The 26,487-nt window shown below is 37.6% G+C and overlaps 1 protein-coding gene across 1 annotated transcript in view; it reads right to left on the bottom strand.

Moving 5' to 3' along the window:
* The window catches only part of LAMA2 (laminin subunit alpha 2), a 698,138-nt gene that overhangs the window by 501,986 nt on the left and 169,665 nt on the right, over positions 1-26,487 (bottom strand). Inside the window, exons 2-3 of the mRNA XM_062187263.1 lie at positions 10,635-10,805; positions 3,176-3,288 (exon numbers count right to left, since the gene is read on the bottom strand). Coding sequence (XP_062043247.1) covers positions 3,176-3,288; positions 10,635-10,805 — 284 coding nt within the window. The remainder of the gene's footprint in view (positions 1-3,175; positions 3,289-10,634; positions 10,806-26,487) is intronic.

The raw sequence follows: 26,487 nt of genomic DNA, 5'->3' as shown, positions 1-26,487 counted from the left end.
AAGTAGCAATAATGATTTATATCATTTTATAGAGGATTTGTGATCCCTTCTCTGTGATCCCCTATACAAAGTAGGCTGATTTGCCAGAAATAGGAGAGGGCTCAAGTAAATCAGGATGTAGGCAGACACATCCTTAGAATGTAGGACCATTGGCACACTTATACTCTGAGCCAATCCCACTTGCAATTCCAGACTTCAGAGCCAGGAGACCTGGGTTATACACAGAACTCTGCTACTTATTATAGTGACCGATCAATAAGATTTCTTGGGCAATTCATTCATCTTAAGGGTATTAGGCTAAATGGGAGGAAGAAAAGAAAATCAGGAAAACAAATCCATATATTTATTAAGATACACTGTGGGAATGCATAAGTGTGCATGCAAAACAAATTTAGGAAAATATAGATGGCTTCATTGAAAAAATGAGCTTTCAAGTGAATCCTCTGACTGGCTGCATTAATACTGATAGGAAAGTTGGATAGAAATCATTTTGTAAGGGGATCGACATGTAGCCTAGGCCTTCAGATGCCAGTCAAGAAGCTTGCCTTGTAGGGTTGGCATGATGCTGTAGCACATAAAGCCTCTGCCCACGACACTGTGGCTGGTTCACGCCCTGGCTGTTCCACTCCCTTCTAATGGCCTGGGAAAAGCAGTAGAGGATGGCCCAAGTGTTTGGGCCCCTAGCATCCATATGGAAGACCCAGATGAAGCTCTTGGATTCAACCTGGAGGAGTGAATCAGATAGCTGCAACTCTTTCAAATAAATAAGTGGATCTTAAAAAAAGAAGGAGAGGGGCCTGCACCGTGGCTCACTTGGTTGATCCTCTGCCTGCATTGCTGGCATCCCATATGGGAACCAGGTTCTAGTCCTGGTTGCTCCTCTTTCAGTCCAGCTCTCTGCTGTGGCCTGGGAGGGCACTGGAGGATGCCCAGGTCCTTGGGCCCTGCACCCGCATGGGAGACCAGGAGGAAGCACCTGACTCCTGGCTTCGGATTGGCACAGTGTACCGGCTGTAGTGGCCATTTGGGGGGTGAACCAATGGAAGGAAGACCTTTCTCTCTGTCTGTCTCACTAATTCTATCTGTCATATAAAATTTTTTAAAAAATTTAAAAAAAGAAAAAGTAAACAGAAGCTGACACTGCACAATGAAGCATCTTGATTTGATTCCCACTTCTGGCACCCAATTCTACCTCCCTGCAACTGGATGACTCAGGCAACTGGGTACCTGGCATTCAGGTAGGAGACTTGAACTGTGTTCACTATGCCTAAATTTGGCTCTGCCTTGGCCTTGATGACTGTAAGCATTTGGGGAGTGAATCAAAGGATGAGAATACACACATTCATATTCTCTCTCAAATGGATGATTTCTTTAAAAAATTCAAAGAAATGATTTAGTAAAAATTTGTGATTACACCATCCAGCTGTAAATTCAAGGTAAAAATGCTATGTTTGATGACAGGTAAATGGTATTATGTTTAAGTTCAAAAGGTAGTGTAAGTGATTTATACACACTATATTAATAACTGACTCTCTTGCTGCATGTGCAATCTAAATAGGTAGAGAGCAATAAACCATCACTACTTATTAATTCTCTGTCCCAGGAGGTGACCCGAGTCATTGGACAACCAACTCATTCTTAATTGGCCAAGTGGACTTTCAAGGATCAAATGAGTTGAGGAATTACTGGTCCAGTTGTTTTTTAACAGAAGGGGGACAAAGTCCATTTTGAGGCTAGGAACTCTGGGAATTCACGCAAGGGGTTAAATGACCTAAAGCTTGATTAAGCCACTCCCTGAAAGTGCTCCAGCATTGCCTAGTAGATGTTCACTCCATGCTGATATTCAGCTGCTATATACCGGGATGGATAGAATTAATTCATGGCAGTGGCAATTGAGCTGCAGCACTGAGCCCCTGCACCATCCATTTGCCCAGATGCTGAAGCATCCCTTTTGAATGGAAGCAGGGTTTAGCAATGAGAGCTCTCACGGTGATGGCTCCCCACTCAGTTAACTGTATCTGTGACTTTACATTGGTGCAGCCTTTGCTGAAATGGGCCTAGACTCTGAAGGAAGGAAATTGCTCTTATATTTGTGGCAAATGACATCCAGTAGAGAAACTGCTGATGCTCCACTGGTTACTGCTTACCCACACCATGACAACCTGTGGAAACCATGACCTCTCCAGTGTACAGGGTTTGTGATTAGCTACGTTAACCATCCCTCCTTCACTAACCATGAACTCCCTTCCTGATGTGTTTCCACAGTGGGTCAAGGAGAAGATGAGGATTCCTTCTAGGCTGATTTCATAGAAACAAAGAGAAACAGTTTGAATTATAAGGGTCATTATGTTCAATGCCTCCAGTCTCAGCCTTCAGACAATTAAATTACTTTGTATTTGGAATTAACAGTAAAATAGGGGGATATTTTTCTAGATCCCACACTAAATTGATTTGCAAGCCTAAATACTTTGGGGATAATGATTCTTGATTAATAACTTGAGCTTGATCTGAGTTTTGTAAACAGAAGTAATAAAGACATTAAGAAGGCACTCAGCCAATGCAACACAAATTCTAACAACTTCTAGGATCAATTTTATATATGAGGTTAATTCAAATGTTTGTAGAAATTGGAATTTTTGATGTGAAAAAATTAACATCCTTGCATAATTTTTCATAATATATATTTTCCCACAAACTTTTAAAGACTTTTTGCAAATACAAGGCTTGTTACTTTGTTTAGTGGCTCAAATTTAATTTAACCAAAATGCAGTAGTCTGCTCAACTCTCAGTAATAAGAGGAAATTTACCCCAAATCCTTGTTATCCAAGAATCTTTAAGTGCACATGCCATTGTTACCTTAAAAATTAAAAATGGTACTGCTGCATTTTCTTTATGTGAAAGTTTGTTGATCGGTATTTTCATTAAGTCCAGTGAATTCACACGGAGTCAGCTCCTGTTCAACTCCTAAAACCCTTCACGTGGAAGCATTTTAGCTGTGCATCATAAACAAATGTCAAACGTTTAAAGTAGCTACAAATGAGTAGGGCCCTTTGTTCATTCTATCAAGAAAATAATAGAATGTGATAAGAAATAATATGTGCTTGCTCAAAAAACAAATAAACACCAAATACAAGATACAATTTCAAGAGTGAAAAAGAAGGAGGCGGCACTATACCTGTTGTAAATCCAGCGTAATTGTCACATAATGGTATTCGATTCCATTCTTAATACTGGGACTCTGCCACCAACTGTTCTTCCCATCAATAGCATTTGTAATCGGGTGTCTCTCTATTCAGTCATTAGTAGCATGAGAAAGGAGGAGAGAAGATCATATAATGAGTTGACAATTACTTCTTTAAAGGAAAAAAAAGTAAAGCTAATTAAAACAATCATCCTGTGTATATCAAACATAAAAATAAAGAGAGAGCAACTCATATCGCTAACAGAATTTGAGAGACAACTGTTTCATAGTACTGTGCATGGTATTAGGAAATGGTTAATGCTTAGGCTATAAGAGAAGCTGCTTGGCACTGCAACATCAACTAAAATGAGCAGCTTAAAAGATAACCAAAGAAAGTGTGAAGAAATAATGTTGAAATCCAATTGATGTGTCAATCATTCAAAGCAAATCTCTACTGTTTGAAGCAGCTCTACTAGGCCATCCACTTTGTGAACAAAAACAGGAAATTGGGAATTGTGGTAGAAAGGCATTTGAAGATTTGCCCATCTGACACATTCATTATTACCAAGACTTGGGCAATCTAACATGTATCTGGTTTTAATACAAGATGTTGTTAAAACCTTCCTATGAGGATTTTTGCAGCAATTCTTCAACTTGCCAATTTTTTTCTACTACCAAAAACTATCATAAAAAATGTCCCAAATCTTTTTTTTAAAAAAGATTTATTTATTTATTTGAAAGAGTTACACAGAAAGAGAAGGAGAGGCAGAGAGAGGGGGCGAGAGAGGTCTTCTATCCACTGGTTCAGTCCCCAACTGGCCATAACAGCTGGAGCTGCACTGATCTGAAGCCAGGAGCCAAGAACTTCTTCCAGGTCTCCCACGTGGGTGCAGAGGCCCAAGGACTCGTACCATATTCTACTGCTCTCCCAGGCCATAGCAGAGGGTTGGGTTGGAAGTGGAACAGCCGGGTCTCGAACCGGTGCCCATACAAGATACTGGCATTGCAGGTGGCGGCTTTATCTGCTAAGCCACAGCACCTGCCCCACATAATCATTAATTATAATAGCTAACTTCTTATAATCCTCCAACCTTGCAGATTCTTATCTCTTTCAATGTAACTCAACAAAGGCATCAGTATGAGACCTGTGTCCTCTCATGCCTTGGTGACTTCTTGTCTCATAGTCTTCAGTTCTCATTTGAAATCTTTAGATTTCATTTTCCAAGTAACCCAACTTCTATTCCTTTCCTCCTCTTCTAAAGAGGCCCACCTCATGGAGGATGATGGAAAGAGTGCAGATTGTTGATACCTCTGGATCTGCAGTAAGAAATCTAGCTGTTTCTTGTCTCACTTGGAAGTGAACACATTTGGCCACTGAAGCGTAAGCAAAGTGGAAGCGAGTTTCCCTGGCATTCTTCTGTTCCTTACAGATTAAGTACACCCTGAAGTGACAACTGACATCTTTGGTATGACTTATTTTCTGAAAGATGTTTTAAATGAACAGTCTTTTAGATCAGAACAAAATCCTCACATAATGAACAAATCACCCCACTGTAAGTAGCAATCTTGGACTCTGAATTTGCCTATGTGAGGTAGTAAGCCAGCTATGTATTCTAATGGTAATGAATGGGTACAAGATTTAGAATAAGAGGAGCTGACATATGAGGTGCTAGATAATTCTCCTGGCTCCAACATTTAGTACTTAACTGAACATGGACAATACCTCTGTGTGTATCCCTGAAAAAGGGATAACAAAATTCTACTCACATCAGTAGCTTCCAGATTTTTCACTTTCAGAAAGAAAATTAAAATTTAAAAACATAGTATCTGAGAGCTTTGTGTAATTGAAAAACAAGTTCTAGCTTTGTATTTTTTCAACTAACAACCCACAATCTACTTCTACCATCATTTAATATGCTATATTATTTCACAAAATGAAGAACATTTAAAAACAGTAGTTTTTAAAAGACAGAATATTAAAATGAAAGACAATCTTTTAAAGTACAGCCTTTTTGTTTTCATGAAAAAACTGTCCTCATTTGTCATAGACTATTGAAGACAACTCATATTGGAACTTTGGACTCACAGGGTCACCTATAAACACCACAGCTATTAATAATGTAACTGTCATACGTGTACATGAAATACATATGTTCAAAATGAACACTGTTCTCAATCTTAGAGATAAATTATACTTAATAAAAATTTTGTAAATAAAAACTAAGCAATACTAAGTCCTCCATGCCATTGAAGTCTGACAGTGAAGTTTTATATTAAAAGCTGAGTATTTATCAAATATGTTATTTTCTGATTTGTGAAAAGTTTTATCATATTAATTTTATTTAAGCAGTCAGCTATAACTTTTAGCTAAAACCATAAAGGCTGTGTCTTTGTATTACTTCGAGTATGACACCAAGTTTTCAAATACAAAATTCATATTTCAGGATTTGAGTGTTTGGAACAGGATAGAAACATTTCACTATTTGGCAAAATTATAATTAAACAGCTGGACAGACTTTATTTTGTACCAATTCTTATCACATTAGGAGTCCATGAGATGAAGCTCCTGGACATATTTAATAATTACCACTAGTTATTTTGAAGATGCAGAAGGTTTTAGGTCATTATAATAACAAATACATAAGCATAACTAATATCAAATAAATGCCCCTGGTGGTATGAGTGAGTGCAGAAATTGGCACATTAAGAATCAGAACCATAAATGAAATATTACTGGCATTGCTTCTAAGGAAAAAATAAATATCATAGTAAACATTCTTCAAAATCACCTTTTCAGATTGTGGGCTTAAAGTATGATAGAAATAAACACATAAATCCTGACATTTCCAGATCAAATTCATGGCTCTTAGGTAATAGTGAGAGACATCTTTTAATTAGAAACTTTGATACAGGCCACCTCAGGTCAAACTGATATAAGAGTAAGTCATGAAAAGGAAGACTGGGAGATGAATCAACAATTAGTCATAGTTCTCATTATTAAAGTTTAATCATGATCAATTTGCAAATACTGATTAATTGCTGGTGTACTTCCCTTATTTAAAAAGAGATTGAAACATAAAACATTCTTGACAAAGGTAACTATGCAACTCAACCAAATGACTAATACCATCTGAAAACTGGCTAGGGAATTATTGCGGTGAACCTTTTAAACTGCTAGTTTTTAATTGCGAGGCATACTGTATTAACAGTCAGAAAGTTCACCATGGTTTTTCTTTGCATGAATAATTAAGTGCAGACATTCCTGACTTGTTCTAGAAGTTCACTGAATCTTTTTAAACTTTATCATCTGTTGCTTTTAACACATTCGTGTGATTTACTGCTTGGTTTTTACTCTTGTAGGGTTTTATTTTTTTCTAAATTTCTAGTACAAAACATGATTTAGAAATGCAATGAAGCCAGTCAAGTTTAAAAACACTACAAGTAAATATAAATTTAGAAATACAAAGCACACTGCATATGTGTCTTTTCTTACTGAAACCAATTATTCAATTTGGCTGCAGTGTGAAAACATGAGTAGGATTACCTACACATTGATATCTTCCAAGAGGTATAAGAGACCTTGAATAGAGAACTTTGAAGAGAAGTCACAATGTAGCTATTGGACTGACTTAGTTTGACAAATGTATTTCAACCAACTTTCCAACCAAGTACATACCTATTTTCTACCTCAATCTTGGCATTTTCATCCAATCATGGATGCATTTGTTTCTTTATCTCATTCCCTATTTATGTGTGTGTATGTGCATTCACATACATATATTCATATATTCATATTTTATTTATGTATGAAAATATATCATTGTATAAATCTATATTTAACACAATGTATACAACCCATATGTATGTTTTTACATATTCAGTAAACATATACATATACTTACACACACATATATACACATACATGTATATATACAAGCATACATATGATTTCCATTCTTCTGTGATTCTCCCTCTCCATTCATCCATTTTTAAGATTACATAAAATTATGATTTATTAAATTAGTAGTGTATAAACACATATACACAATATATATTTGCATGCTACATTTCTTAACATGTGATAAATTAAAATTTTGTGTTTAATTTTATTTATTCAGTTCCTTGCAATTTCTTGAAGTGAACACCAATTGCTATAAACTTCCCTCTGACACTGCTTTTTGCTGTATCCCATGTATTTTTGATATGTTGTACTGTTATCTTCATTTGTTTGCAGAAATATTTTGATTTCCATTTTTATTTCTTCTATGACCCACTGTTCATTAAGGAGCATGTTGTTCAGTATCAATGTGTCTGCACACATTCCAGTGATTCTTGAGTTGTTAATATCCAGATTCATTCCATTTTAGTCAAAAAAGATGCATGGTATGATTTTGATTTTTTTGAATTTGCTAATACTTGCTTTAGAGCCTAGCATATGGTCTATCCTAGACAAAGCACCATGCACTGATTTAAAATAATGTGTATTCTTCAACTGTAGGATGGAAGGTCCTGTAGCTATCAGTTAAGGCCATTTGGTCCATAGTGCCAATTAGTTCTGTTATTTCTTTGTTGATTGTTTGTCTAGTTGATCTGTCCAGTGATGAAATTGGGATGTTGTAGTCACCCACTACTATTGTATTGGATTCTATGTCTCCCTTTAGATCCATTAATATTTGTTTTAAATAGCAAGGGGCAGAGCCAGCACCATGGTGTAGTAGGTTACTCCTCTGCCTATAGTGCTGGCATCTCATAAGGGCACCTAGTCCCAGCTGCCCCTCTTCCAGTTCATCTCTCTGCTATGGCCTGGGAAAGCAATAGAAGATGGCCCAAGTCCTTGGGCCCCTGCTCCCAAATGGGAGACCTGGAAGAAGCTCCTGGCTTCAGATCAGCGCATCTCGGGCCACTGCAGCCATTTGGGGAGTAAACCAATGGAAGAAAGACCTTTCTCTCTCTCTCTCCCTCTCACTATCTGTAACTCTGTCAAATAAAATAAATAAAATCTTTTAAAAAATGCAAGGGGCCCAGGCATTGGATGAAAATACATTAGTTATAGTCACATCCTGCTGTTTATTTGATCCCATAATCATTACATAGTACCTTTGTCTCTTTTAACCATTTTTGTGCTAAAGTATATTTAGTCTAATATCAGGATGGCAACACCTGCTATTTCTCCCCTTCCATTAGCATGAACTATCTTTTTAGAATCCTTTCACTTTAGTCTGTGCATACCTTTGTTGGTGAGAAGTGTTTCTTGTAGGCAGCAAATAGATGGGTTTTGTTTTTTAATCTGTGTGGCAGTCTGCATCTTTTAATTGGAGAATTTAGGCCATTTACATTCAAGTTTACCATTAATAAGTAATGATTTGGCCCTGTCATTGTTTTGTAAATATGCCTATTGTTGCCTTGGATTTCCTTTGTAGTTTCATGGGGAGATCTCCTGCCTGCACATTCTTTCATAATGATGAGTATCCTTCTGTGTTTGGCACATCCTTGAGCATCATTTGTAAGGCTGGAAAAGTAGTGACAAATTCTTTCAATTTCTTTGGTATAAAAAGTCTTTATTTCACCTTCATAAATGAGAGCATTTCAGGACAGAATATTCTATGTTGAGTTTTTTTTTTCTTTTAATACTTGGACTATGTCTCTCCATTCTATCCTGGCCCTTAGGGTTTCTGATGTGAATTCAGTTGTAAATCTAATTGGGGATCCTGATAGTAATTTGGTGTTTCTCTTATACACATATTAGAATCTATTCCTCATGTTTTCTGTTGAAAGTCTGAGTTTCACTACAACATGTCTGGAAGATCTTTTCTGATAATGTCTATTTGGAGTTCTTTGTGACTTGCTTACTTGGACATCCCTTTCTCCAACTTGGGAAAGTTTTCTGTAATTATTTCACTGAACAGGCCTTCTAATCCATTCTCTCTTTCTACACCTTCAAGAACTCCTAAGACCCATATGTTGGGTCATCTGATAGTATCCCACAAATCTCCAACATTGTTTATAATTTTTTAATTATTTCTTCGGTTTTTGGTCTAAGAAATTTCCAAAGACTTCTCTTCTAGCTAGGATATTCTTTCTTCTGCCTCACCAAGTCTGTCATTAAGGCTTTTCACTGTATTTGTTATTTTACATATTGAATTCTTCATTTCTAATGTTTCAGTTTGATTTCTCTTCAAAATATAAATCTCATAGGAGAAATTTTCTTCCATGTCATGTATGGATTTCTTTAACTTGTCAATTTGTCTCTCATTGCTTCTGATTAATTCTATAATTAGTTTTTGAATTCCTTTTTCAAGAGTCTCATCAATCTCTTATCTCTTCATCTTCACATTCTAATACTGAAGTGTTGTTTCCTTTGGGGGGGTCATCTTGTGTTCCTTATTCTTGTTTCTTGAATTTATGAGTTAATTTTTTTTGGCATTGTGGAAGTATTCTGTTTTCTCCTCTGATGGCTTTTATCTTTGACCTATGTCTTGTTAGCTTAATGGAGTGTCTGCTCTTTCAGTGAATACCCAGAGGTGTGTGTTGAGTGTAGTCAGGGAGCTCTGGTTAGTGCTCCAAGGTGGAGCAAGTATCCAGTGTGATACCCCAGTTGGGCATGGTAGATTTCCTCTATTGTCATCAGGGAAGAGGCTGGCAGGACACAGGGCATCTTCTGCTCCTCAAGACTGTGGGAGTCTTTTGTGCTAAGAAGGTGGAAACTCTGTGACTCAAAGATAAGGGTGCAGTGTGTAGCTGGGTCTCTGATAAATCACTATGTGCAGTACCAAAGGCTCAGACCTCCCTGATTGCTTGGGGTGGGTTATTGTAGTGGGATCTGTGTTCACACAAGACCTGCACAGATCCTTTGTGCAGTTCATGTAGCAGCATGGGTGAATGTTGTACCCACTGTGGTCTAATGTAGGACACTGACCACCTTGGAAGAGAGGAGGTGGTCTGATTACATTGAATGAGATATTACTTCTAACAGGAAGCCTTCATTTATGCCAAGGCTGACTTTCTGACTCTTCTTTAGGACCCTGTGCTCAATTCTTCCATCATGCCCTACCATATTACAGAACAACAGTCAGCTTCTTGCATGATTTCCTCATTAGCTGAGTCCAAAGACCACACCTAATCCCTCTTCAGTCTCACACGCAGTACCTGGAATAAGAACTGTAACCCAAATTAATAAGGCATCCTCGTTTGCCAGGATGCAGCCAATCTAATGACTGTCATAATTTTTCAAGTGGGAATCCTTTCTGATCGCTATGCCTGGCACATATCAGGATTTCAAATATTGCAACATTAGTTTAATGATGGGTTGGGTAGGGCACAAAATGGCTCAAAATTTAACAAAAGTTGTAGCATTCCTGAGACCACAAGTTCTTTGGATTTAATGTAACCTGGGTCCAAAATATCTCAAATATAGATGCAGCCATTACAAAGAATTATACACTAAAATACATACGGTTTGGATTGGTGCTATTTTGATTGCAGATACGACATTGTGGATTCCTTACAGGCTGCCCAGGGACATGCTCTACCAACTTGCAATACATTTCAGGTCCTTTTTCTCCACATGTTGCATTGGTCGTGATGAGAGCATTTGATGCAAGATTCAGGACAGCAGGGAATAAACCTGAAAAGAAATGGACCAATGAAGGTTGTTGGCTAGACACAGTTATAACTTTTCTGTATTTCAAAATGCAATTAAAATAGATTTTTATTAATTTTAATCCACAATCAAATAAATGATATAACTGAATTAACTCAGTATATTACATAAATGCTATATTATTCAAAGAATTGAAGCTAGCACTGTCTTCTTAATTTTTAACCTGTAACATTTAATATGAAAGAAGGTCCTGTCTCTACTACAAATTCCAGAAATCTTCCGAGTACATTATTGGTAAGGATAATACTAAATTTTCCATTTTCCATTTCAGCTATTTTATATCTAATATTAAACTATAACCAAATGTAAAGTTTCTGCAGCTATGTACCTTTGTTTTTTATGGTCACCATATACACTAATTACAACTTACTATAAATGCTTAGAGTTATGACTCCTCTATATTCAAACTAAGGAAGACAGAGAATGATGAAAGATTTTGGAAAGTCATTCCTCACTGATCTCTGTGCTTTACAGCCATATTAGACATCAATATCTTGCCAAAACCAAGTCCTCATAATAGTCAATGATCATAAAGCAGAAATTATTTCTCAGATAAAAGAGAAGTGTTTGACTTGCATAGATAAAATCTCAGAGGCCTGTCTCAGAAAGGCCAGGGAGGACTTTCTTTCCATGTAAGATGCCAATTCAGGATCTTTACTTCCTGTAACTCAATGTCAGTTCCGCCTCATGCATGTCAAATGTCTGTATTTTGTAAGTCTCTTTTCAATTACTGTATAGGACTTTCTAGGACAAAGTGAATCTGAGCATGCTAATAATTTGATTCAATTATTTAAGGAACATGCCAACCAGTTAGGGTGTTTCAGCTTTTTACATGTGCCAAGTATGTCTACATCCATTCAACTTCTAATAGAAAGTCCTTCCTCACTAACTCTTGTAGCCTGATAGATAGTTTACTGAGATCTCTAGAGTTTTCAGTTCCAAAGTGTTTTCTCCTTTCCATTATCCTTAACACTTGTCACATACTGGGAACAAAGCAGTCACTCAATATTTCTGTAAAAGAATGAACTGATGAATTATGAATATTGGCTAGATAAATGTTGTAAATGATGATGATAGCCAGCACTGTAGAATATCTATCACGTGCCAGGCACTGTTCCATCATGCATGGCTACAAGTGATTCCTCTGTCAGAAGCACGTTACTCACTGCAGTAGTTCCTGCTGGCTAATGTTTGCCTCCTTTGAATTGTACCTACTTGGTGTCAGTGATTAATATTATAAACTTAGCAACACAAGCTCCTGAATCAATAGCAGTGCCAACCTTAAATAAGATACACTGATGGGAAGGTCAGTTAATACTACAAGCTGCCTGCTACTGTATCTTCAACTGCTGATTTAAAAAGAGAGCTTGTGTACAGTTGATTCTGTACGTGTTAGCTGCATATTATTTAAGAAGAAAAAATGCCATTTGAGTCAGATTTACTAGGCTGAGGTTTTTGATGCCCTTTTTAAGTACAAAACTGTAATGAAATTCTATACAAGATGCTACTGTAACTTCCCATGTTATCTATAAGCAGCCGTTGTAAACAAAGGAACTGGTACACTTGCAGGTATAAAAAACAAATGGTGCTGACACTGTTTCACACTCTTTATCTGCATGGACTAATTTGCTATTCAAAATATCCCTATGAGATATGTGCTAGCTTCATCTTTACAAGGATATTTCAAAAATTCATGTAACATTGGAATAAAATTTTATTTTCATGCAAAAAATTTGAAACTCATGTATAGTTTCTTTTCACAAAGCCATTTTCCATGAAGGATTAGAACCTTAGCATCAGTCTCTCTCACACACAAATAAAGGAAGGAGGATAAAACACGCTGAGCACATTGAATGGCCTGAGTATGGATTTCATGTAGAAAGCCTCCAGTTGACTGGACATTAGAGCAATTTATTTGTAGTTGTTCTAAAGTACAAGATTATGCAGTTGTGTAAGGATACTGATACTAGATGCAGAGAGGTTATATACAGTCTTTGCATAATGGTTCACATATGTATTCATATATGAATATAAACACACAACTGCCTGTTTGTCACTGTTAGTAATTTTAGTCTTTTTTCCCCCACACTTCTTCAAAAGTATAATATTTAGTATAGAAAAACAGGTAGGAGAAAGGAAGAGAGATATTAGGCATTGTTTTCAAGAGGCCATACATCCCCTTCAAGGAAAGGCAAGTTCCTTACATAAGACATCATCAGCTGCCATCAGCTCTAAAACTTCCCTAGGACATTGCCAGTTTAGTTCAGTGATCATTGACTCTGCTTTTAACAGGTACTGGTCCTGACCTTGACTATGACCTTAGGTCTTATTTTGGTGGTGTGGGTAAGCCTGCCCAGTCCCTGCTAGGGTGCAGTCTTGCAGGATCAGATTTGACCCGACCAGGCCTAATCATGGGAGGAAGGAAAAACATAAGATAGTGAGAAAAAATTGTTTTACAACTTAGAACTGAATTACATATTACTTTGTCCCACAGGATTAAATGAATTTAGTGGAAGCAAAATGGTATAGGTACAAAAGGATTACATACATGGAAGCAGCACCGATTCAGATTCTTTCTCATATTCTTCATATGACCATTTTTAATCATATCAATAATTCCATTGCGTAAAATACTAATTATATTTACAGAGAACAAAGTGCCATTCTGAGAAGATAAACAGCTATAAAGTTAAGATTGATTACATGATTAGAACCAAGCCCTTTAAAAACCTCAAAAGATTTCATCAAGGCATAAAGAAAAGCTAAAGCCTAGAACGTGGCAAAGTTCTTAAATTTTCACATTTAATAAAATAAGTAATGTACCCTGTCACCATTCTATTGTTGCTTCATTGAATTTTCTATGCATAAAACCAAAACATTAATAAAATTTACTTTGAGCATCTTTGGCCTCTCTCCACTGATTTGTTTCATTCCACTTATTGATCACAGGATCAAAATTAATCTTTTCACAATTTAAACGCTTTGCTTTTTGCTCAGAGAACCAGTTGGTTTATGAAATTTTATCAGAATTTTTCTGCTTTTAAAAACTAGTAAAGTACATTATTTAGGGACAGTGCCCAATTAGTTGCTAATGACCAATGTGAAGAATCGGTCAATATCTGAGCTTTTATTGAACCTTCAGCATGTTGCATTATAGATTGCAACCCACTTTCATTATATGTCACATCTATTATGCAGCATCTATTTATTCTCATTCAAAAGCACCAGAACAATATTCATTGCTATATTCACTATGGGTTACTTGGTTGAGACTATGTAAACATTGGGAGTGTAAATGAGCTACAAACAGCTGATGAATCTCTCTAGAATATTGGTTAACAGTCTTTTAATTCAATTTGAGGTTCTGTAATGTTAATGACAGAACAGTCAGTGATCATTATCCACACAACTATCATTGACATTTAGTCCTGAATGGTATCTAGACCAAGTAAGTTTAGTTCAATTTAGATTGTTAAGGAACAAACTTTGAACAAAAGCAAATACCCATTTACTCTACAGTAAATATTTGATTAGAGATTAGGATATATAGACACTATACATGGACTGATATAATACATGATATTTAGTAAGGAGACACGTTAGATTATGTCTATATCATATGAAAAACAGAAATTCTGCTATAATATGGCAAATATTTAGAAAATACACCAACTATTCACACTGTGTCATTTAGATGCTTTTAAGACATTTGCTTTACAAATAATGTGGTATGTTCACACATATTAACATAATTTCAAGCATTTCCTTCTCTAAATCCCATATTCTAGCTTCAGATGGTGGAAGCATTTTTAAATCTAATTATGGATGTACTGTTTTCAATCATTATTGAGTAGTTCCTATTGAAGCAATGTTCCCATTGACAATAGCTACAAATTATGGATTAAGAAATATATATTAAAAAAATAACTAGAGAGCAACCAAGAACAGGTAAGGAAAGACAAATATGTATGAGTGAAAGGGATGAGGAATCTTTTTTCTGCCAATGGCAATTGGGATATTTATAACATCACGTACAGGCCATATCAAATTATGAACATACAAATTAACCTGATAGAGATTTACTGAATTTCAAGTTCGGCCTGCAGTAGAGTAGCCTGGGTAGAGCCAGACCAAATGGCCTTATATAGCTCATGGGCCATTCTCCACCAGCAGAGAAGGAAAGCACCCTGGGTGACCCACACAATGTAGTATGGCTAACATTCAAATTTGAACTCACAGTTCTGCTGACTTAAAGACCCAGAGCAGAACTTGAGACAGCCACACAGCTGTTAAGTCAAAGGAGAGATACCAGAATAGTGTCACAGAAAGACAACCTCAAAATCCATGCACAAACTCTGCCTAAATTTCTCATGGGTGTCAGACCTACACATCCCTTGGCAGAATCCAAGTATCCCAGCTGAGACAAAAGAACTGAACAGAGATTAAGGTTTCTACAACTCCTCAGGGAAGATATGATTTTGGAGTTTTAATGCTAATAAGTTAACCAATTTATGGAATAACAACAGAATCAGTGGATGAATACTCTTCATAAGAGGTTAATGGAATGCAGAATTAACTCATTTTGTAATTTACAGCACCAGAATTCAGATTTTAAAAAAATGTTAGGCACACCAAAAAACAATAAAAGGTAACCATACTTAAGAGAAAAGGCAATCAATGGACAGCAGCAATGAGATTAATCAGGTGTTGAAATAAGCAAATATTCTGAATCAGCTTTTTAAATATGTTCAGTGACACACACAAAATGCTTGTAACAGAATGAATGAGAAATTATCAAAATATGAAATGTAAACTTTAGAACTTTAGGATTAATATCTGGAATAAAACAGTAGAAAACTGAAGATGACATAACAAAGTTTAAGTAAACTTGAAAATAGTTTTTTGCCCCTTAAAAGTTTTATCATGCTTAATAATATAGGGCACTTCAAAAAGTTTGTGGAAAAATGGAAGAGTTTACTATTGTGCAAACAATTTTGGTATAAAAGTATTTTTCATAATATGTGGAAAATGCTTATCATGAACAAATTAATACAGATTTCAAGACTACTTTTTTCACTAACATAAACTCATATACTTTTAATTCCATTTTTTCACAAACTTTTTGAAGTGTTCTTGTACTGAAGTCAAAAACTAGTGTTCCCTTGGAGATGTTGCAATGTTTGTGGAAAAATCTGGATGGCAGTTGGGGCTGGCATTGTGGTGTTGCGGTTGTAGCTGCTGCCTGTGAGGCTAACATTATAAATAACTATGAAGCAAGACCCCTATGCTACGCTTACACAAAAATCCACTGAAAATGGACCAAACACCTAAATTTATGACACAATACCCTAAAATTATAGAGAACATTGGGGAAACTCTGCAAGATATTGGCATAAGCGGAGTTCTTGGCAAAGACCAAAGGAGCATAGGTAATCAAATCTAAAACTGACAAAACAGGATTACATCAAATGAGAAGCTTCTGCACTGCAAAAGAAATGCTCAGCAAAGTGAAGAGGCAACTGACAGAATGGGAGAAATTCTTTCCAAACTACACCACTGATAAAGTATTAACAACCAGAATATATAAGAGATCAAGAAAGTCAATAACAACAAAACAAACTATCCCATTAAGAAATGGGCAAAGGATTTAAGTAGGCATTGTTAAAAAGAGGAAACCCATGGGGCCAGCGCTGTTGCACACCGGGTTATCTACCAGGCCTGAACTGCTGGTATCCCATATGGGTGCTGGTTCTAGTCCCGGCAGCTCCTCTTCTGATCCAGCTCTCTGCTGTGGCCTGGAATAGAGTAGAAGATGACCCAACTCCTTGGGCCACTGCAACCACGTGGGAGACCTGGAAGAAGCTCCTGGCTCCTGGCTTCGGATCAGTGCAGCTACGGCCACTGCAGCCAACTGGGGAGTAAACCATCGGATAGAAGACCTCTCTCTCTGCCTTTCTGTGTGTGTAATTCTGTCTTTCAAATAAATAAATACATCTTTTTTAAAAAAAAGGAAATCTAAATGACCAACAGACACATGAAAAAATGCTCAGGATCACTAACCATAAGGGAAACGCAAATCAAAACCACAATGCGGTTTTACCTCACCCCAGTTAAACAGCTTTTCTACAGAAATTAAAAACAACAAATGCTGGCAAGAATGTGGGAGAAAAGGTACCCTAATCCACTGTTGGTGGGAATGTAAACTGCTCCAGCTACTTTGGAAGACAGTATGGAGATACCTCAGAAATCTGAATATAGACCTACCATATGACCCAACCATCCCACTGCTGGGAATTTACCCAAGGGAAATGAAATCAGCATATGAAAGAGTTATCTGCACCCAATGTTTATTGAAAATCAATCACAATAGCTAGGATATGCAACATGGGAAGCAGGATACACAGCCAACTCATAGAATTGCAAATGCCCTAAACAGCACTCTGGCCTCAGAATCAGCCCTTAAGGCATTCGGATCCAGCTAAAAAGTCCATGAGAGTTTCTCAGGCATGGAAAGCCAAGACAAAAAAAAAATGACCTAAAGGGAAGATCTCTGTGAGTGAGATCCCAGCAGAAAGAACGGGCCATCAAAGGAGGAGGTATCTTTCTCTGAAGGCAGGAGAGAACTTCCACTCTGATTATGACCCTGTCTAAAGAAAATTGGAGTCGGTGAACTCAAGAGGCCTTGGCAGCTCATGAGAAGAGCCTCGGGTGATTACTGATGTCATAAATAAGAGTGTCAATTGTTAAATCAACAACAGGAATCACTGTGCAATTACTTCCCATGTAGGATCTCTCTCCTTAATGTATTGTACTATGTAAATTAATGGTAAAACTAGTACTCAAAATGCAATTTGTACTTTGTGTTTCTGTGTGGGTGCAAACTGTTGAAATCTTTTCTTAGTATATACTAAGTTCATCTGTATATAAAGATAATTGAAAATGAATCCTGATTAAGAATGGGCTGGGAGAGCGAGTGGGAAATGAGATTGTTGCAGGTGGGAGGGAAGTTATGTGGGGGAAGCCACTCTAATCCAAAAATTGTACTTTCAAAATTTATATTAAATCAAAATTTAAAAAATTATATTTGGTATTAAAAAAAACAATAGCTAGGACATGGAATCCACCCAAATTTATCAACTGAAGGCTGGATAAAGAAATTATGGGATATGTACACAATGGAATACTACATAGAAATAAAAAAGGAAATCCTGTTGTTTGTACAAAGTGGATGCAACTGGAAAACATTGTAATTAGTGAAATAAACCAATCCCCAAGTGGCAAATACCGTATGTTCTCCCTGATCTAATAGATCTAATAGAGCACCTAAAAAGAAAATCTATAAAAGTGAGATGTGGTAACCTTGAACAGCCCTTGTCTCATTTGTTGTGGAAGGGTTTTTTTCTATACTAATTGTTGAACTCATACTCTTTACTCGGATTGAGTTAATCTTATGTGTATAAACTTAATTGAAAATAAAAAAAATAGAATATGTAAGATTTACCTCATTTTTGCTTTTTATAAAGTTACATTGACTTTTCCTATATCTCATATGGAATATTTGTTGTGTATTACAAGGGAAGACTCTCTTTGATCTCTTTCAGAATCAGAGAAACTGAGCAAAGAAAGCACTAAATTAGCAAAATTACCAAGTTTCTCTTAAAAACCCACTGATCTACAATCAGCAGGTGACTATGTCTTTTTGTATAGCTTTCCAGTGCCTCCAGTTTCTATTTCATAGAAATCTTCCATTCCCTGGTTCACCCCAAATGGATTCAACAGCAGGGGCCTGTTCCAGGCTGAGACAAAGAAACCAGAAATCCATGTGGTTCTCCAACATGGGTGGCAGGGCACAAGCACTAGAGCAGTCTTCCACTGCTTTCCCAGGCCAGGCATGTTGGCAGAGAGCTGGATGAGAAGAGAAAGTGCAGGAAGTTGAACCAGTGTTATGGTATGGGATGCTGGTATCACAAGCAGTGCTTAACTGTGCCACAACACCACCCCCTCAAATAATGCTTCTTACTAACATCTATTGTCCAACTTGTAAAAATCATCATTAATGTAATTGATAACAGATAGGAGCTGGAGACTTGCTATGGAAAAGTCATTCCATAAACCATACAACCTTCTTCAAGGAGATCCCATATGTTCAAGCTTTTCCTATCTTCGATCTAAACCTTCTATGTGTACTTCCTGCTCTCCAGCCCAGATCCTTTTGGCCTCCAAAGTTTCCATTAGAGGTCAAGGACCTGAGCCGAAACTCTTTCCTTCTATGTTCATGGCCCCAACTCTTTAGTCTCGGCTCACTGTACCTCGCCCTCCTGCCCAGGGAGTTCTGACTTCATCTTAGAAATAGGTCTGGTCCCTGTCTTATCAATGATCCTACAGCAAGTGTGTGAAGGGCCATCTCCATGCTTCACCCCCAAGCCCTTTTCCTCCAACTGTTCTTTGCCCCTCCCTCTCTTGTTCCAGTTTCACCCTAAGAATAGCAAGGGAGTGGTCATCCCATCCTTCTGAGCTCTCTGCTTACTAAGAAACAAATTAGGTATCACACCCTTCTGATGGGCTTTTTTTTATCATGAGGAAGCCAGACAGGAAAGTCAGGTCTTTTGACCTGCACCCCAGTGGACTTCTTGCCTTTGGCACATCGCTGCTGGCCCAGAGTTACCTTTGGGAACTGTCTGGCAGCTGCCTGAACTTTTGTTTCAGAGGCTGTCCCAAGTGACTGACTGTTGACTAGGACATCATTGGCCTAAGGTGTTCTTAGGGTAAAACAGCGACTGTAACTAGACACTGAGTTTGAAGAAATTTCTCTTTGAATCTAGGAAGATCACTACCTTTAAAAATATTGCTTTGTAACTTGCCGAACTTATTTTGCGATTTATTTTAACAGGTATCTGATGCTATAGCAACGGGTAATCAGTACTCAATGAAACAGCAACGGGTAATCAGTACTAGTTATAGATGAATGCAATTTTAATTTTAATTGAATTCAGATAGAGAATATAATATTAGCATCTTAAGTCATTTAGGTGTAATTGCTAATTTAAATTGGGTAAAGGCAAATGAGATAAATTTACCTAAATGTAAACTTTGGTACTCTCAAAAGCAAATGAGATAAATGTGCCTAAATGTAAACTTTGGTACTCTCAGCATGTTATATTCTATAGAAAAACTATTCGGGTTTAACAAATATGTTTTCATAAACTGTCTATGAAAAATAGTTCAACACTGTTTAAAGTAACTAAGGCGGGGCCAGTGCTGTGGCACAGTAGGTTAACACCCTGGCCTGAAGTGCCGGCATCCCATATGGGCTGCCCCACTTATGATCCAGCTCTCTGCTATGGCCTGAGAAAGCAGTAGAAGATGACCCAAGGCCTCGGGCCCCTGCACCCACGTGGGAGACCCAGAAGAATCTCCTGGCTTCGAATCAGTGCAGCTCTGGCTGTTGCAGCCAATTGGGGAGTGAACCACCAGATGGAAAACCTCTCTCTCTCCCTGTAACTCTGACTTTCAAATAAATAAATAAGTCTTTAAAAAAATAAAGTAACTCAAACTGAAATTTGAGCGGGCGTAGCCATCTTAATATCAGACAACATAAACTTTACCACAAAAACTGTTAGGAGAGACAAAGAGGGGCACTATATAATGATTAAGGGATCCATTCAACAGGAAGATATAACGATTATCAATATATACGCACCTAATTACAGGGCACCAGCTTATTTAAAAGACTTGTTAAGGGACTTAAAGGGAGACTTAGACCCCAATACAATAGTACTGGGGGACTTCAATACTCCACTCTCAGAGATAGACAGATCAACAGGACAGAAGATCAACAAGGAGACAGTAGATTTAAATGACACTATAGCCCAAATGGATCTAACAGATATCTACAGAACATTTCATCCTACATCTAAGGACTTTACATTCTTCTCAGCAGTACAAGGAACCCTCTCTAGGATTGACCACATACTAGGCCATAAAGCAAGTCTCAGCAAATTCAAAAGAATTAGAATCATACCATGCAGCTTCTCAGACCACAAAGGAATGAAATTGGAAATTGGCAACTCAGGAATCCCTAGAGCACGTGCAAACACATGGAGATTGAACAACATGCTCCTGAATGAACAATGGGTCATAGAAGAAATTAAAAGAGAAATCAAAAATTTTCTGGAAGTAGGCCGGCGCCGCGGCTCACTAGGCTAATCCTCCGCCTTGCGGCGCCGGCACACCGGGTTCTAGTCCCGGTCGGGGCACCGATCCTGTACCGGTTGCCCCTCTTCCAGGCCAGCTCTCTGCTGTGGCCAGGGAGTGCAGTGGAGGATGGCCCAAGTGCTTGGGCCCTGCACCCCATGGGAGACCAGGATAAGCACCTGGCTCCTGCCATCGGAACAGCGCGGTGCGCCGGCCGCAGCGCGCTACCGCGGCGGCCATTGGAGGGTGAACCAACGGCAAAAGGAAGACCTTTCTCTCTGTCTCTCTCTCACTGTCCACTCTGCCTGTCAAAAATTTAAAAAAAAAAAAATTTTCTGGAAGTAAATGAGGATAACACCACAACATACCAAAACCTATGGGATACAACAAAAGCAGTGTTAAGAGGAAAGTTTATATCAATAGGAGCCTACATCAAGAAATTGGAAAGGCACCAAATAGATGAGCTTTCAAGTCATCTCAAGGATCTAGAAAATCTTTAGCAAGCCAAACCCAAACCCAGTAGGAGAAGAGAAATAATTAAAATCAGAGAAGAAATCAACAGGATTGAATCCAAAAAAAATTACAAAAAATCAGCCAAACGAGGAGCTGGTTTTTTGAAAAAATAAACAAAATTGACACCCCATTGGCCCAACTAACTAAAAAAAGAAGAGAAAAGACCCAAATCAATAGGATCAGAGATGAAATGGGAAACGTAACAACAGACGCCACAGAAATAAAAAGAATCATCAGAAATTACTACAAGGACTTGTATGCCAGCAAACAGGGAAATCTATCAGAAATGGACAGATTCTTGGACACATACAACCTCCCTAAATTGAGCCAGGAAGACATAGAAAACCTAAACAGACCAATAACTGACACAGAAATTGAAACAGTAATAAAGGCCCTCCCAACAAAGAAAAGCCCAGGGCCAGATGGATTCACTGCTGAGTTCTACCAGATATTTAGAGAAGAACTAACTCCAATTCTTCTCAAACTATTCAGAGCAATCGAAAAAGAGGGAATCCTCCCAAATTCCTTCTATGAAGCCACCATCACCTTAATTCCTAAGCCAGAAAGAGATGCAACATTGAAAGAGAATTACAGACCAATATCCCTGATGAACATAGATGCAAAAATCCTCAATAAAATTCTGGCCGATAGAATGCAACAACACATCAGAAAGATCATCCACCCAGACCAAGTGGGATTCATCCCCGGTATGCAGGGATGGTTCAACATTCGCAAAACAATCAACGTAATACACTACATTAACAGACTGCAGAAGAAAAACCATATGATTCTCTCAATAGACGCAGAGAAAGCATTTGATAAAATACAACACCCTTTCATGATGAAAACTCTAAGCAAACTGGGTATGGAAGGAACATTCCTTAATACAATCAAAGCAATATATGAAAAACCCACGGCCAACATCCTATTGAATGGGGAAAAGTTGGAAGCATTTCCACTGAAATCTGGTACCAGACAGGGATGCCCTCTCTCACCACTGCTATTCAATATAGTTCTGGAAGTTTTGGCCAGAGCTATTAGGCAAGAAAAAGAAATTAAAGGGATACAAATTGGGAAGGACGAACTCAAACTATCCCTCTTTGCAGATGATATGATTCTTTATTTAGGGGACCCAAAGAACTCTACTAAGAGACTGCTGGAACTCATCGAAGAGTTTGGCAAAGTAGCAGGATATAAAATCAATGCACAAAAATCAACAGCCTTTGTATACACAGGCAATGCCACAGCTGAGGAAGAACTTCTAAAATCAATCCCATTCACAATAGCCACAAAAACAATCAAATACCTTGGAATAAACTTAACCAAAGACGTTAAAGATCTCTACGATGAAAACTACAAAACCTTACAGAAAGAAATAGAAGAGGATACCAAAAAATGGAGAAATCTTCCATGCTCATGGCTTGGAAGAATCAATATCATCAAAATGTCTATTCTCCCAAAAGCAATTTATACATTCAATGCAATACCCATCAAGATCCCGAAGACCTTCTTCTCAGATCTGGAAAAAATGATGCTGAAATTCATATGGAGACACAGAAGACCTCGAATAGCCAAAGCAATCCTGTACAACAAAAACAAAGCCGGAGGCATCACAATACCTGATTTTAGGACATACTACAGGGCAGTTGTTATCAAAACAGCATGGTACTGGTACAGAAACAGATGGATAGACCAATGGAACAAAATAGAAACACCAGAAATCAATCCAAACATCTACAGCCAACTTATATTTGACCAAAGATCCAAATCTAATCCCTGGAATAAGGACAGTCTATTCAATAAATGGTGCTGGGAAAATTGGATTTCCACATGCAGAAGCTTGAAGCAAGACCCATACCTATCACCTTACACAAAAATTCACTCAACATGGATTAAAAACTTAAATCTATGACCTGAAACCATCAAATTATTAGAGAGCATTGGAGAAACCCTGCAAGATATAGGCACAGGCAAAGACTTCCTGGAAAATACTCCAACAGCACAGGCAGTCAAAACCAAAATTAACATTTGGGATTGCATCAAATTGAGAAGTTTCTGCACTTCAAAAGAAACAGTCAGGAAAGTGAAGAGGCAACCAACAGAATGGGAAAAAATATTCGCAAACTATACTACAGATAAAGGATTGATAACCAGAATCTACAAAGAAATCAAGAAAATCCACAACAACAAAACAAACAACCCACTTAAGAGATGGGCCAAGGACCTCAATAGACATTTTTCGAAAGAGGAAATCCAAATGGCCAACAGACACATGAAAAAATGTTCAAGATCACTAGCAATCAGAGAAATGCAAATTAAAACCACAATGAGGTTCCATCTCACCCCGGTGAGAATGGCTCACATTCAGAAATCTACCAACAACAGATGCTGGAGAGGATGTGGGGAAAAAGGGACACTAACCCACTGTTGGTGGGAATGCAAACTGGTTAAGCCACTATGGAAGTCAGTCTGGAGATTCCTCAGAAACCTGAACATAACCCTACCATACAACCCAGCCATCCCACTCCTTGGAATTTACCCAAAGGAAATTAATTTGGCTAATAAAAAAGCCATCTGCACATTAATGTTTATTGCAGCTCAATTCACAATAGCTAAGACCTGGAACCAACCCAAATGCCCATCAACAGTAGACTGGATAAAGAAATTATGGGACATGTACTCCATAGAATACTATACAGCAGTAAGAAACAACGAAACCCAGTCATTTGCAACAAGATGGAGCAATCTGGAAAACATCATGCTGAGTGAATTAAGCCAGTCCCAAAGAGACAAATATCATTTGTTTTCCCTGATCGGTGACAACTGAGCGCCAAAGGGGAAACCTGCTAAGTGAAATGGACACTATAAGCAACAATGAACTGATCAGCTCCTGTCCTGACTTTAGATGTACAATGTAATACTTTATCCTTTTTAGTATTTGTTGTTGTTGTTGTTGTTCTAGTACTATTGGTTGAACTCAGTAATTAACACAATTATTCTTAGGTGTTTAAATTTTAACTGAAAAGTGATCCCTGTTAAATCTAAGAGTGGAAAAAGAGAGGGAGGAGATGAACAATTTGGAACATGCTCAATCGGTCTGGCCGCAAATGGTGGAGTTAGAAATGTGCAGGGGATTCCAACACAATTCCATCAAGATGGCATGTACCAATGCCATCGCACTAGTCCAAGTGATCAATTTAAGCTCACAATTGATAGCTCTGATAGGTCTAAGAGTCAAAGAGATCACACAAACAAGACAAGTATCTGCTAATACTAACTGATAGAATCAAAAAGGGAGAGAAAGATCCAACATGGGAAGTGGGATACACAGCAGACTCATAGGATGGCAGATGTCCTAAACAACACTCTGGCCTCAGAATCAGCCCTCAAGGCATTCAGATCTGGCTGAAGAGCCCATGAGAGTATAGCAGGCATGGAAAGCCAAGATATCATGGAAAAAAAAAAAAAAGACCTAAATGAATGATCTCTGTGAGTGAGATCCCAGTGGAAAAAACGGGGCCGTCAAAGAAGGAGGTACCCTTCTCCGAAGGGGGGAGAGAACCTCCACTTTGAGTATGACCCTATCGGAATAAGATCAAAGTCAGCGAACTCTAAAGGCTTCCATAGCCCTGGCAACTCATGACTAGAGCCTAGGGAGATTACTGACGCCATGAACAGGAGTGTCAAATTGTTAAGTCAGCAACAGGAGTCACTGTGTACTTACACCCCATGTGGGATCTGTCCCTAATGTGTCGTCTAAAGCCAAGTGATGTTATGACTGGTACTGAAACAGTATTTTTATACTTTGCGTTTCTGTGAGGGCGCAGACTGATGAGGTCTTTGCTAATTATATACTGAATTGATCTACTGTATATAAAGAGAATTGGAAATGAAAAAAAAAAAAACAACCTGGTGTTAAAATGGAAATGGCATAGAAAATTAATTAATTTGAAAAAAAATTATGTAGGATCTCTGTCTTTAATGTGCTGTACATTGCTATTTAATGCTATAATTAGTAATCCAATGGTAGTTTTTTCACTCGATGTTGCTATATGAGCAAAATGTTGAAATCTTTACCTAATATACACTAAACTGATCTTCTGTATACAAAGAGAATTGAAAATGAATCTTTACATGAATGGAAGGGGAAAGGGAGTGGGAAAGGGGAGGGTTGCGGGCGGGAGGGAAGTTATGGGAGGGGGGAAGCCATTGTAACCCATAAGCTATATTTTGGAAATTTATATTCATTAAATAAAAGTTTAATAAAAAAAAGTCTTAATTTGGTTATTTTAACAGGTTATTTCAAAATATAAATCAAGGAAGATTAAGAAGGAAATAGTGTTCTTGGTAAGGAAGGTTAAGAAGGAAAGAGTTTTCTGAATAAAGAAAGGACAGGGTTTATAAGAATTACTTTATCCTGATGGCTAGTTTACTCTAGACTGGAATGGAAATGAAATAACATTTCTAGTAAGTTGGAGAGTGTGTGGGGTAGTCACAGAAGGTTAAGAAAGAAAGAACTTTTTGGATACACAAGATATTAATCTATTTCTCTTTGACATAGAATTAGAACCTGATCCTCTGTTAAAACAATGAGTTAAAATAACCTTATGTTCTCTTAATGTCTCTGTTAGGTCCTAATAGCTTAAAAATAGCTGAATTTTTTTTATTAAGAGTTATAATGTGCTTGAATATACGCTTATTCTACAACATTTGAATAATCACCTTGTAATAATGATCAAATCTAGTATATATTATGTCATCATGTTAAGGGATCTTATTTCAACCAGATATTTAATAACTTTTAAGGCTGTTGTGTATTGTTTATCATAATACACAGCAGATTCATATTCTGTGTTTCTGTCATCCTAGTATTGGTACACAATATTTCGATTAAGCATCCATCACCTCTCAAAAGAATACAAGGAAATTGTCTATTTGA

The sequence above is a fragment of the Lepus europaeus genome, chromosome 3, assembly GCF_033115175.1.
Source record: "Lepus europaeus isolate LE1 chromosome 3, mLepTim1.pri, whole genome shotgun sequence".
Lineage (NCBI taxonomy): Eukaryota > Metazoa > Chordata > Mammalia > Lagomorpha > Leporidae > Lepus > Lepus europaeus.
The sequence above is the reverse complement of the archived record's forward strand: the minus strand, read 5'-3'. Positions and strand labels throughout refer to the sequence as shown.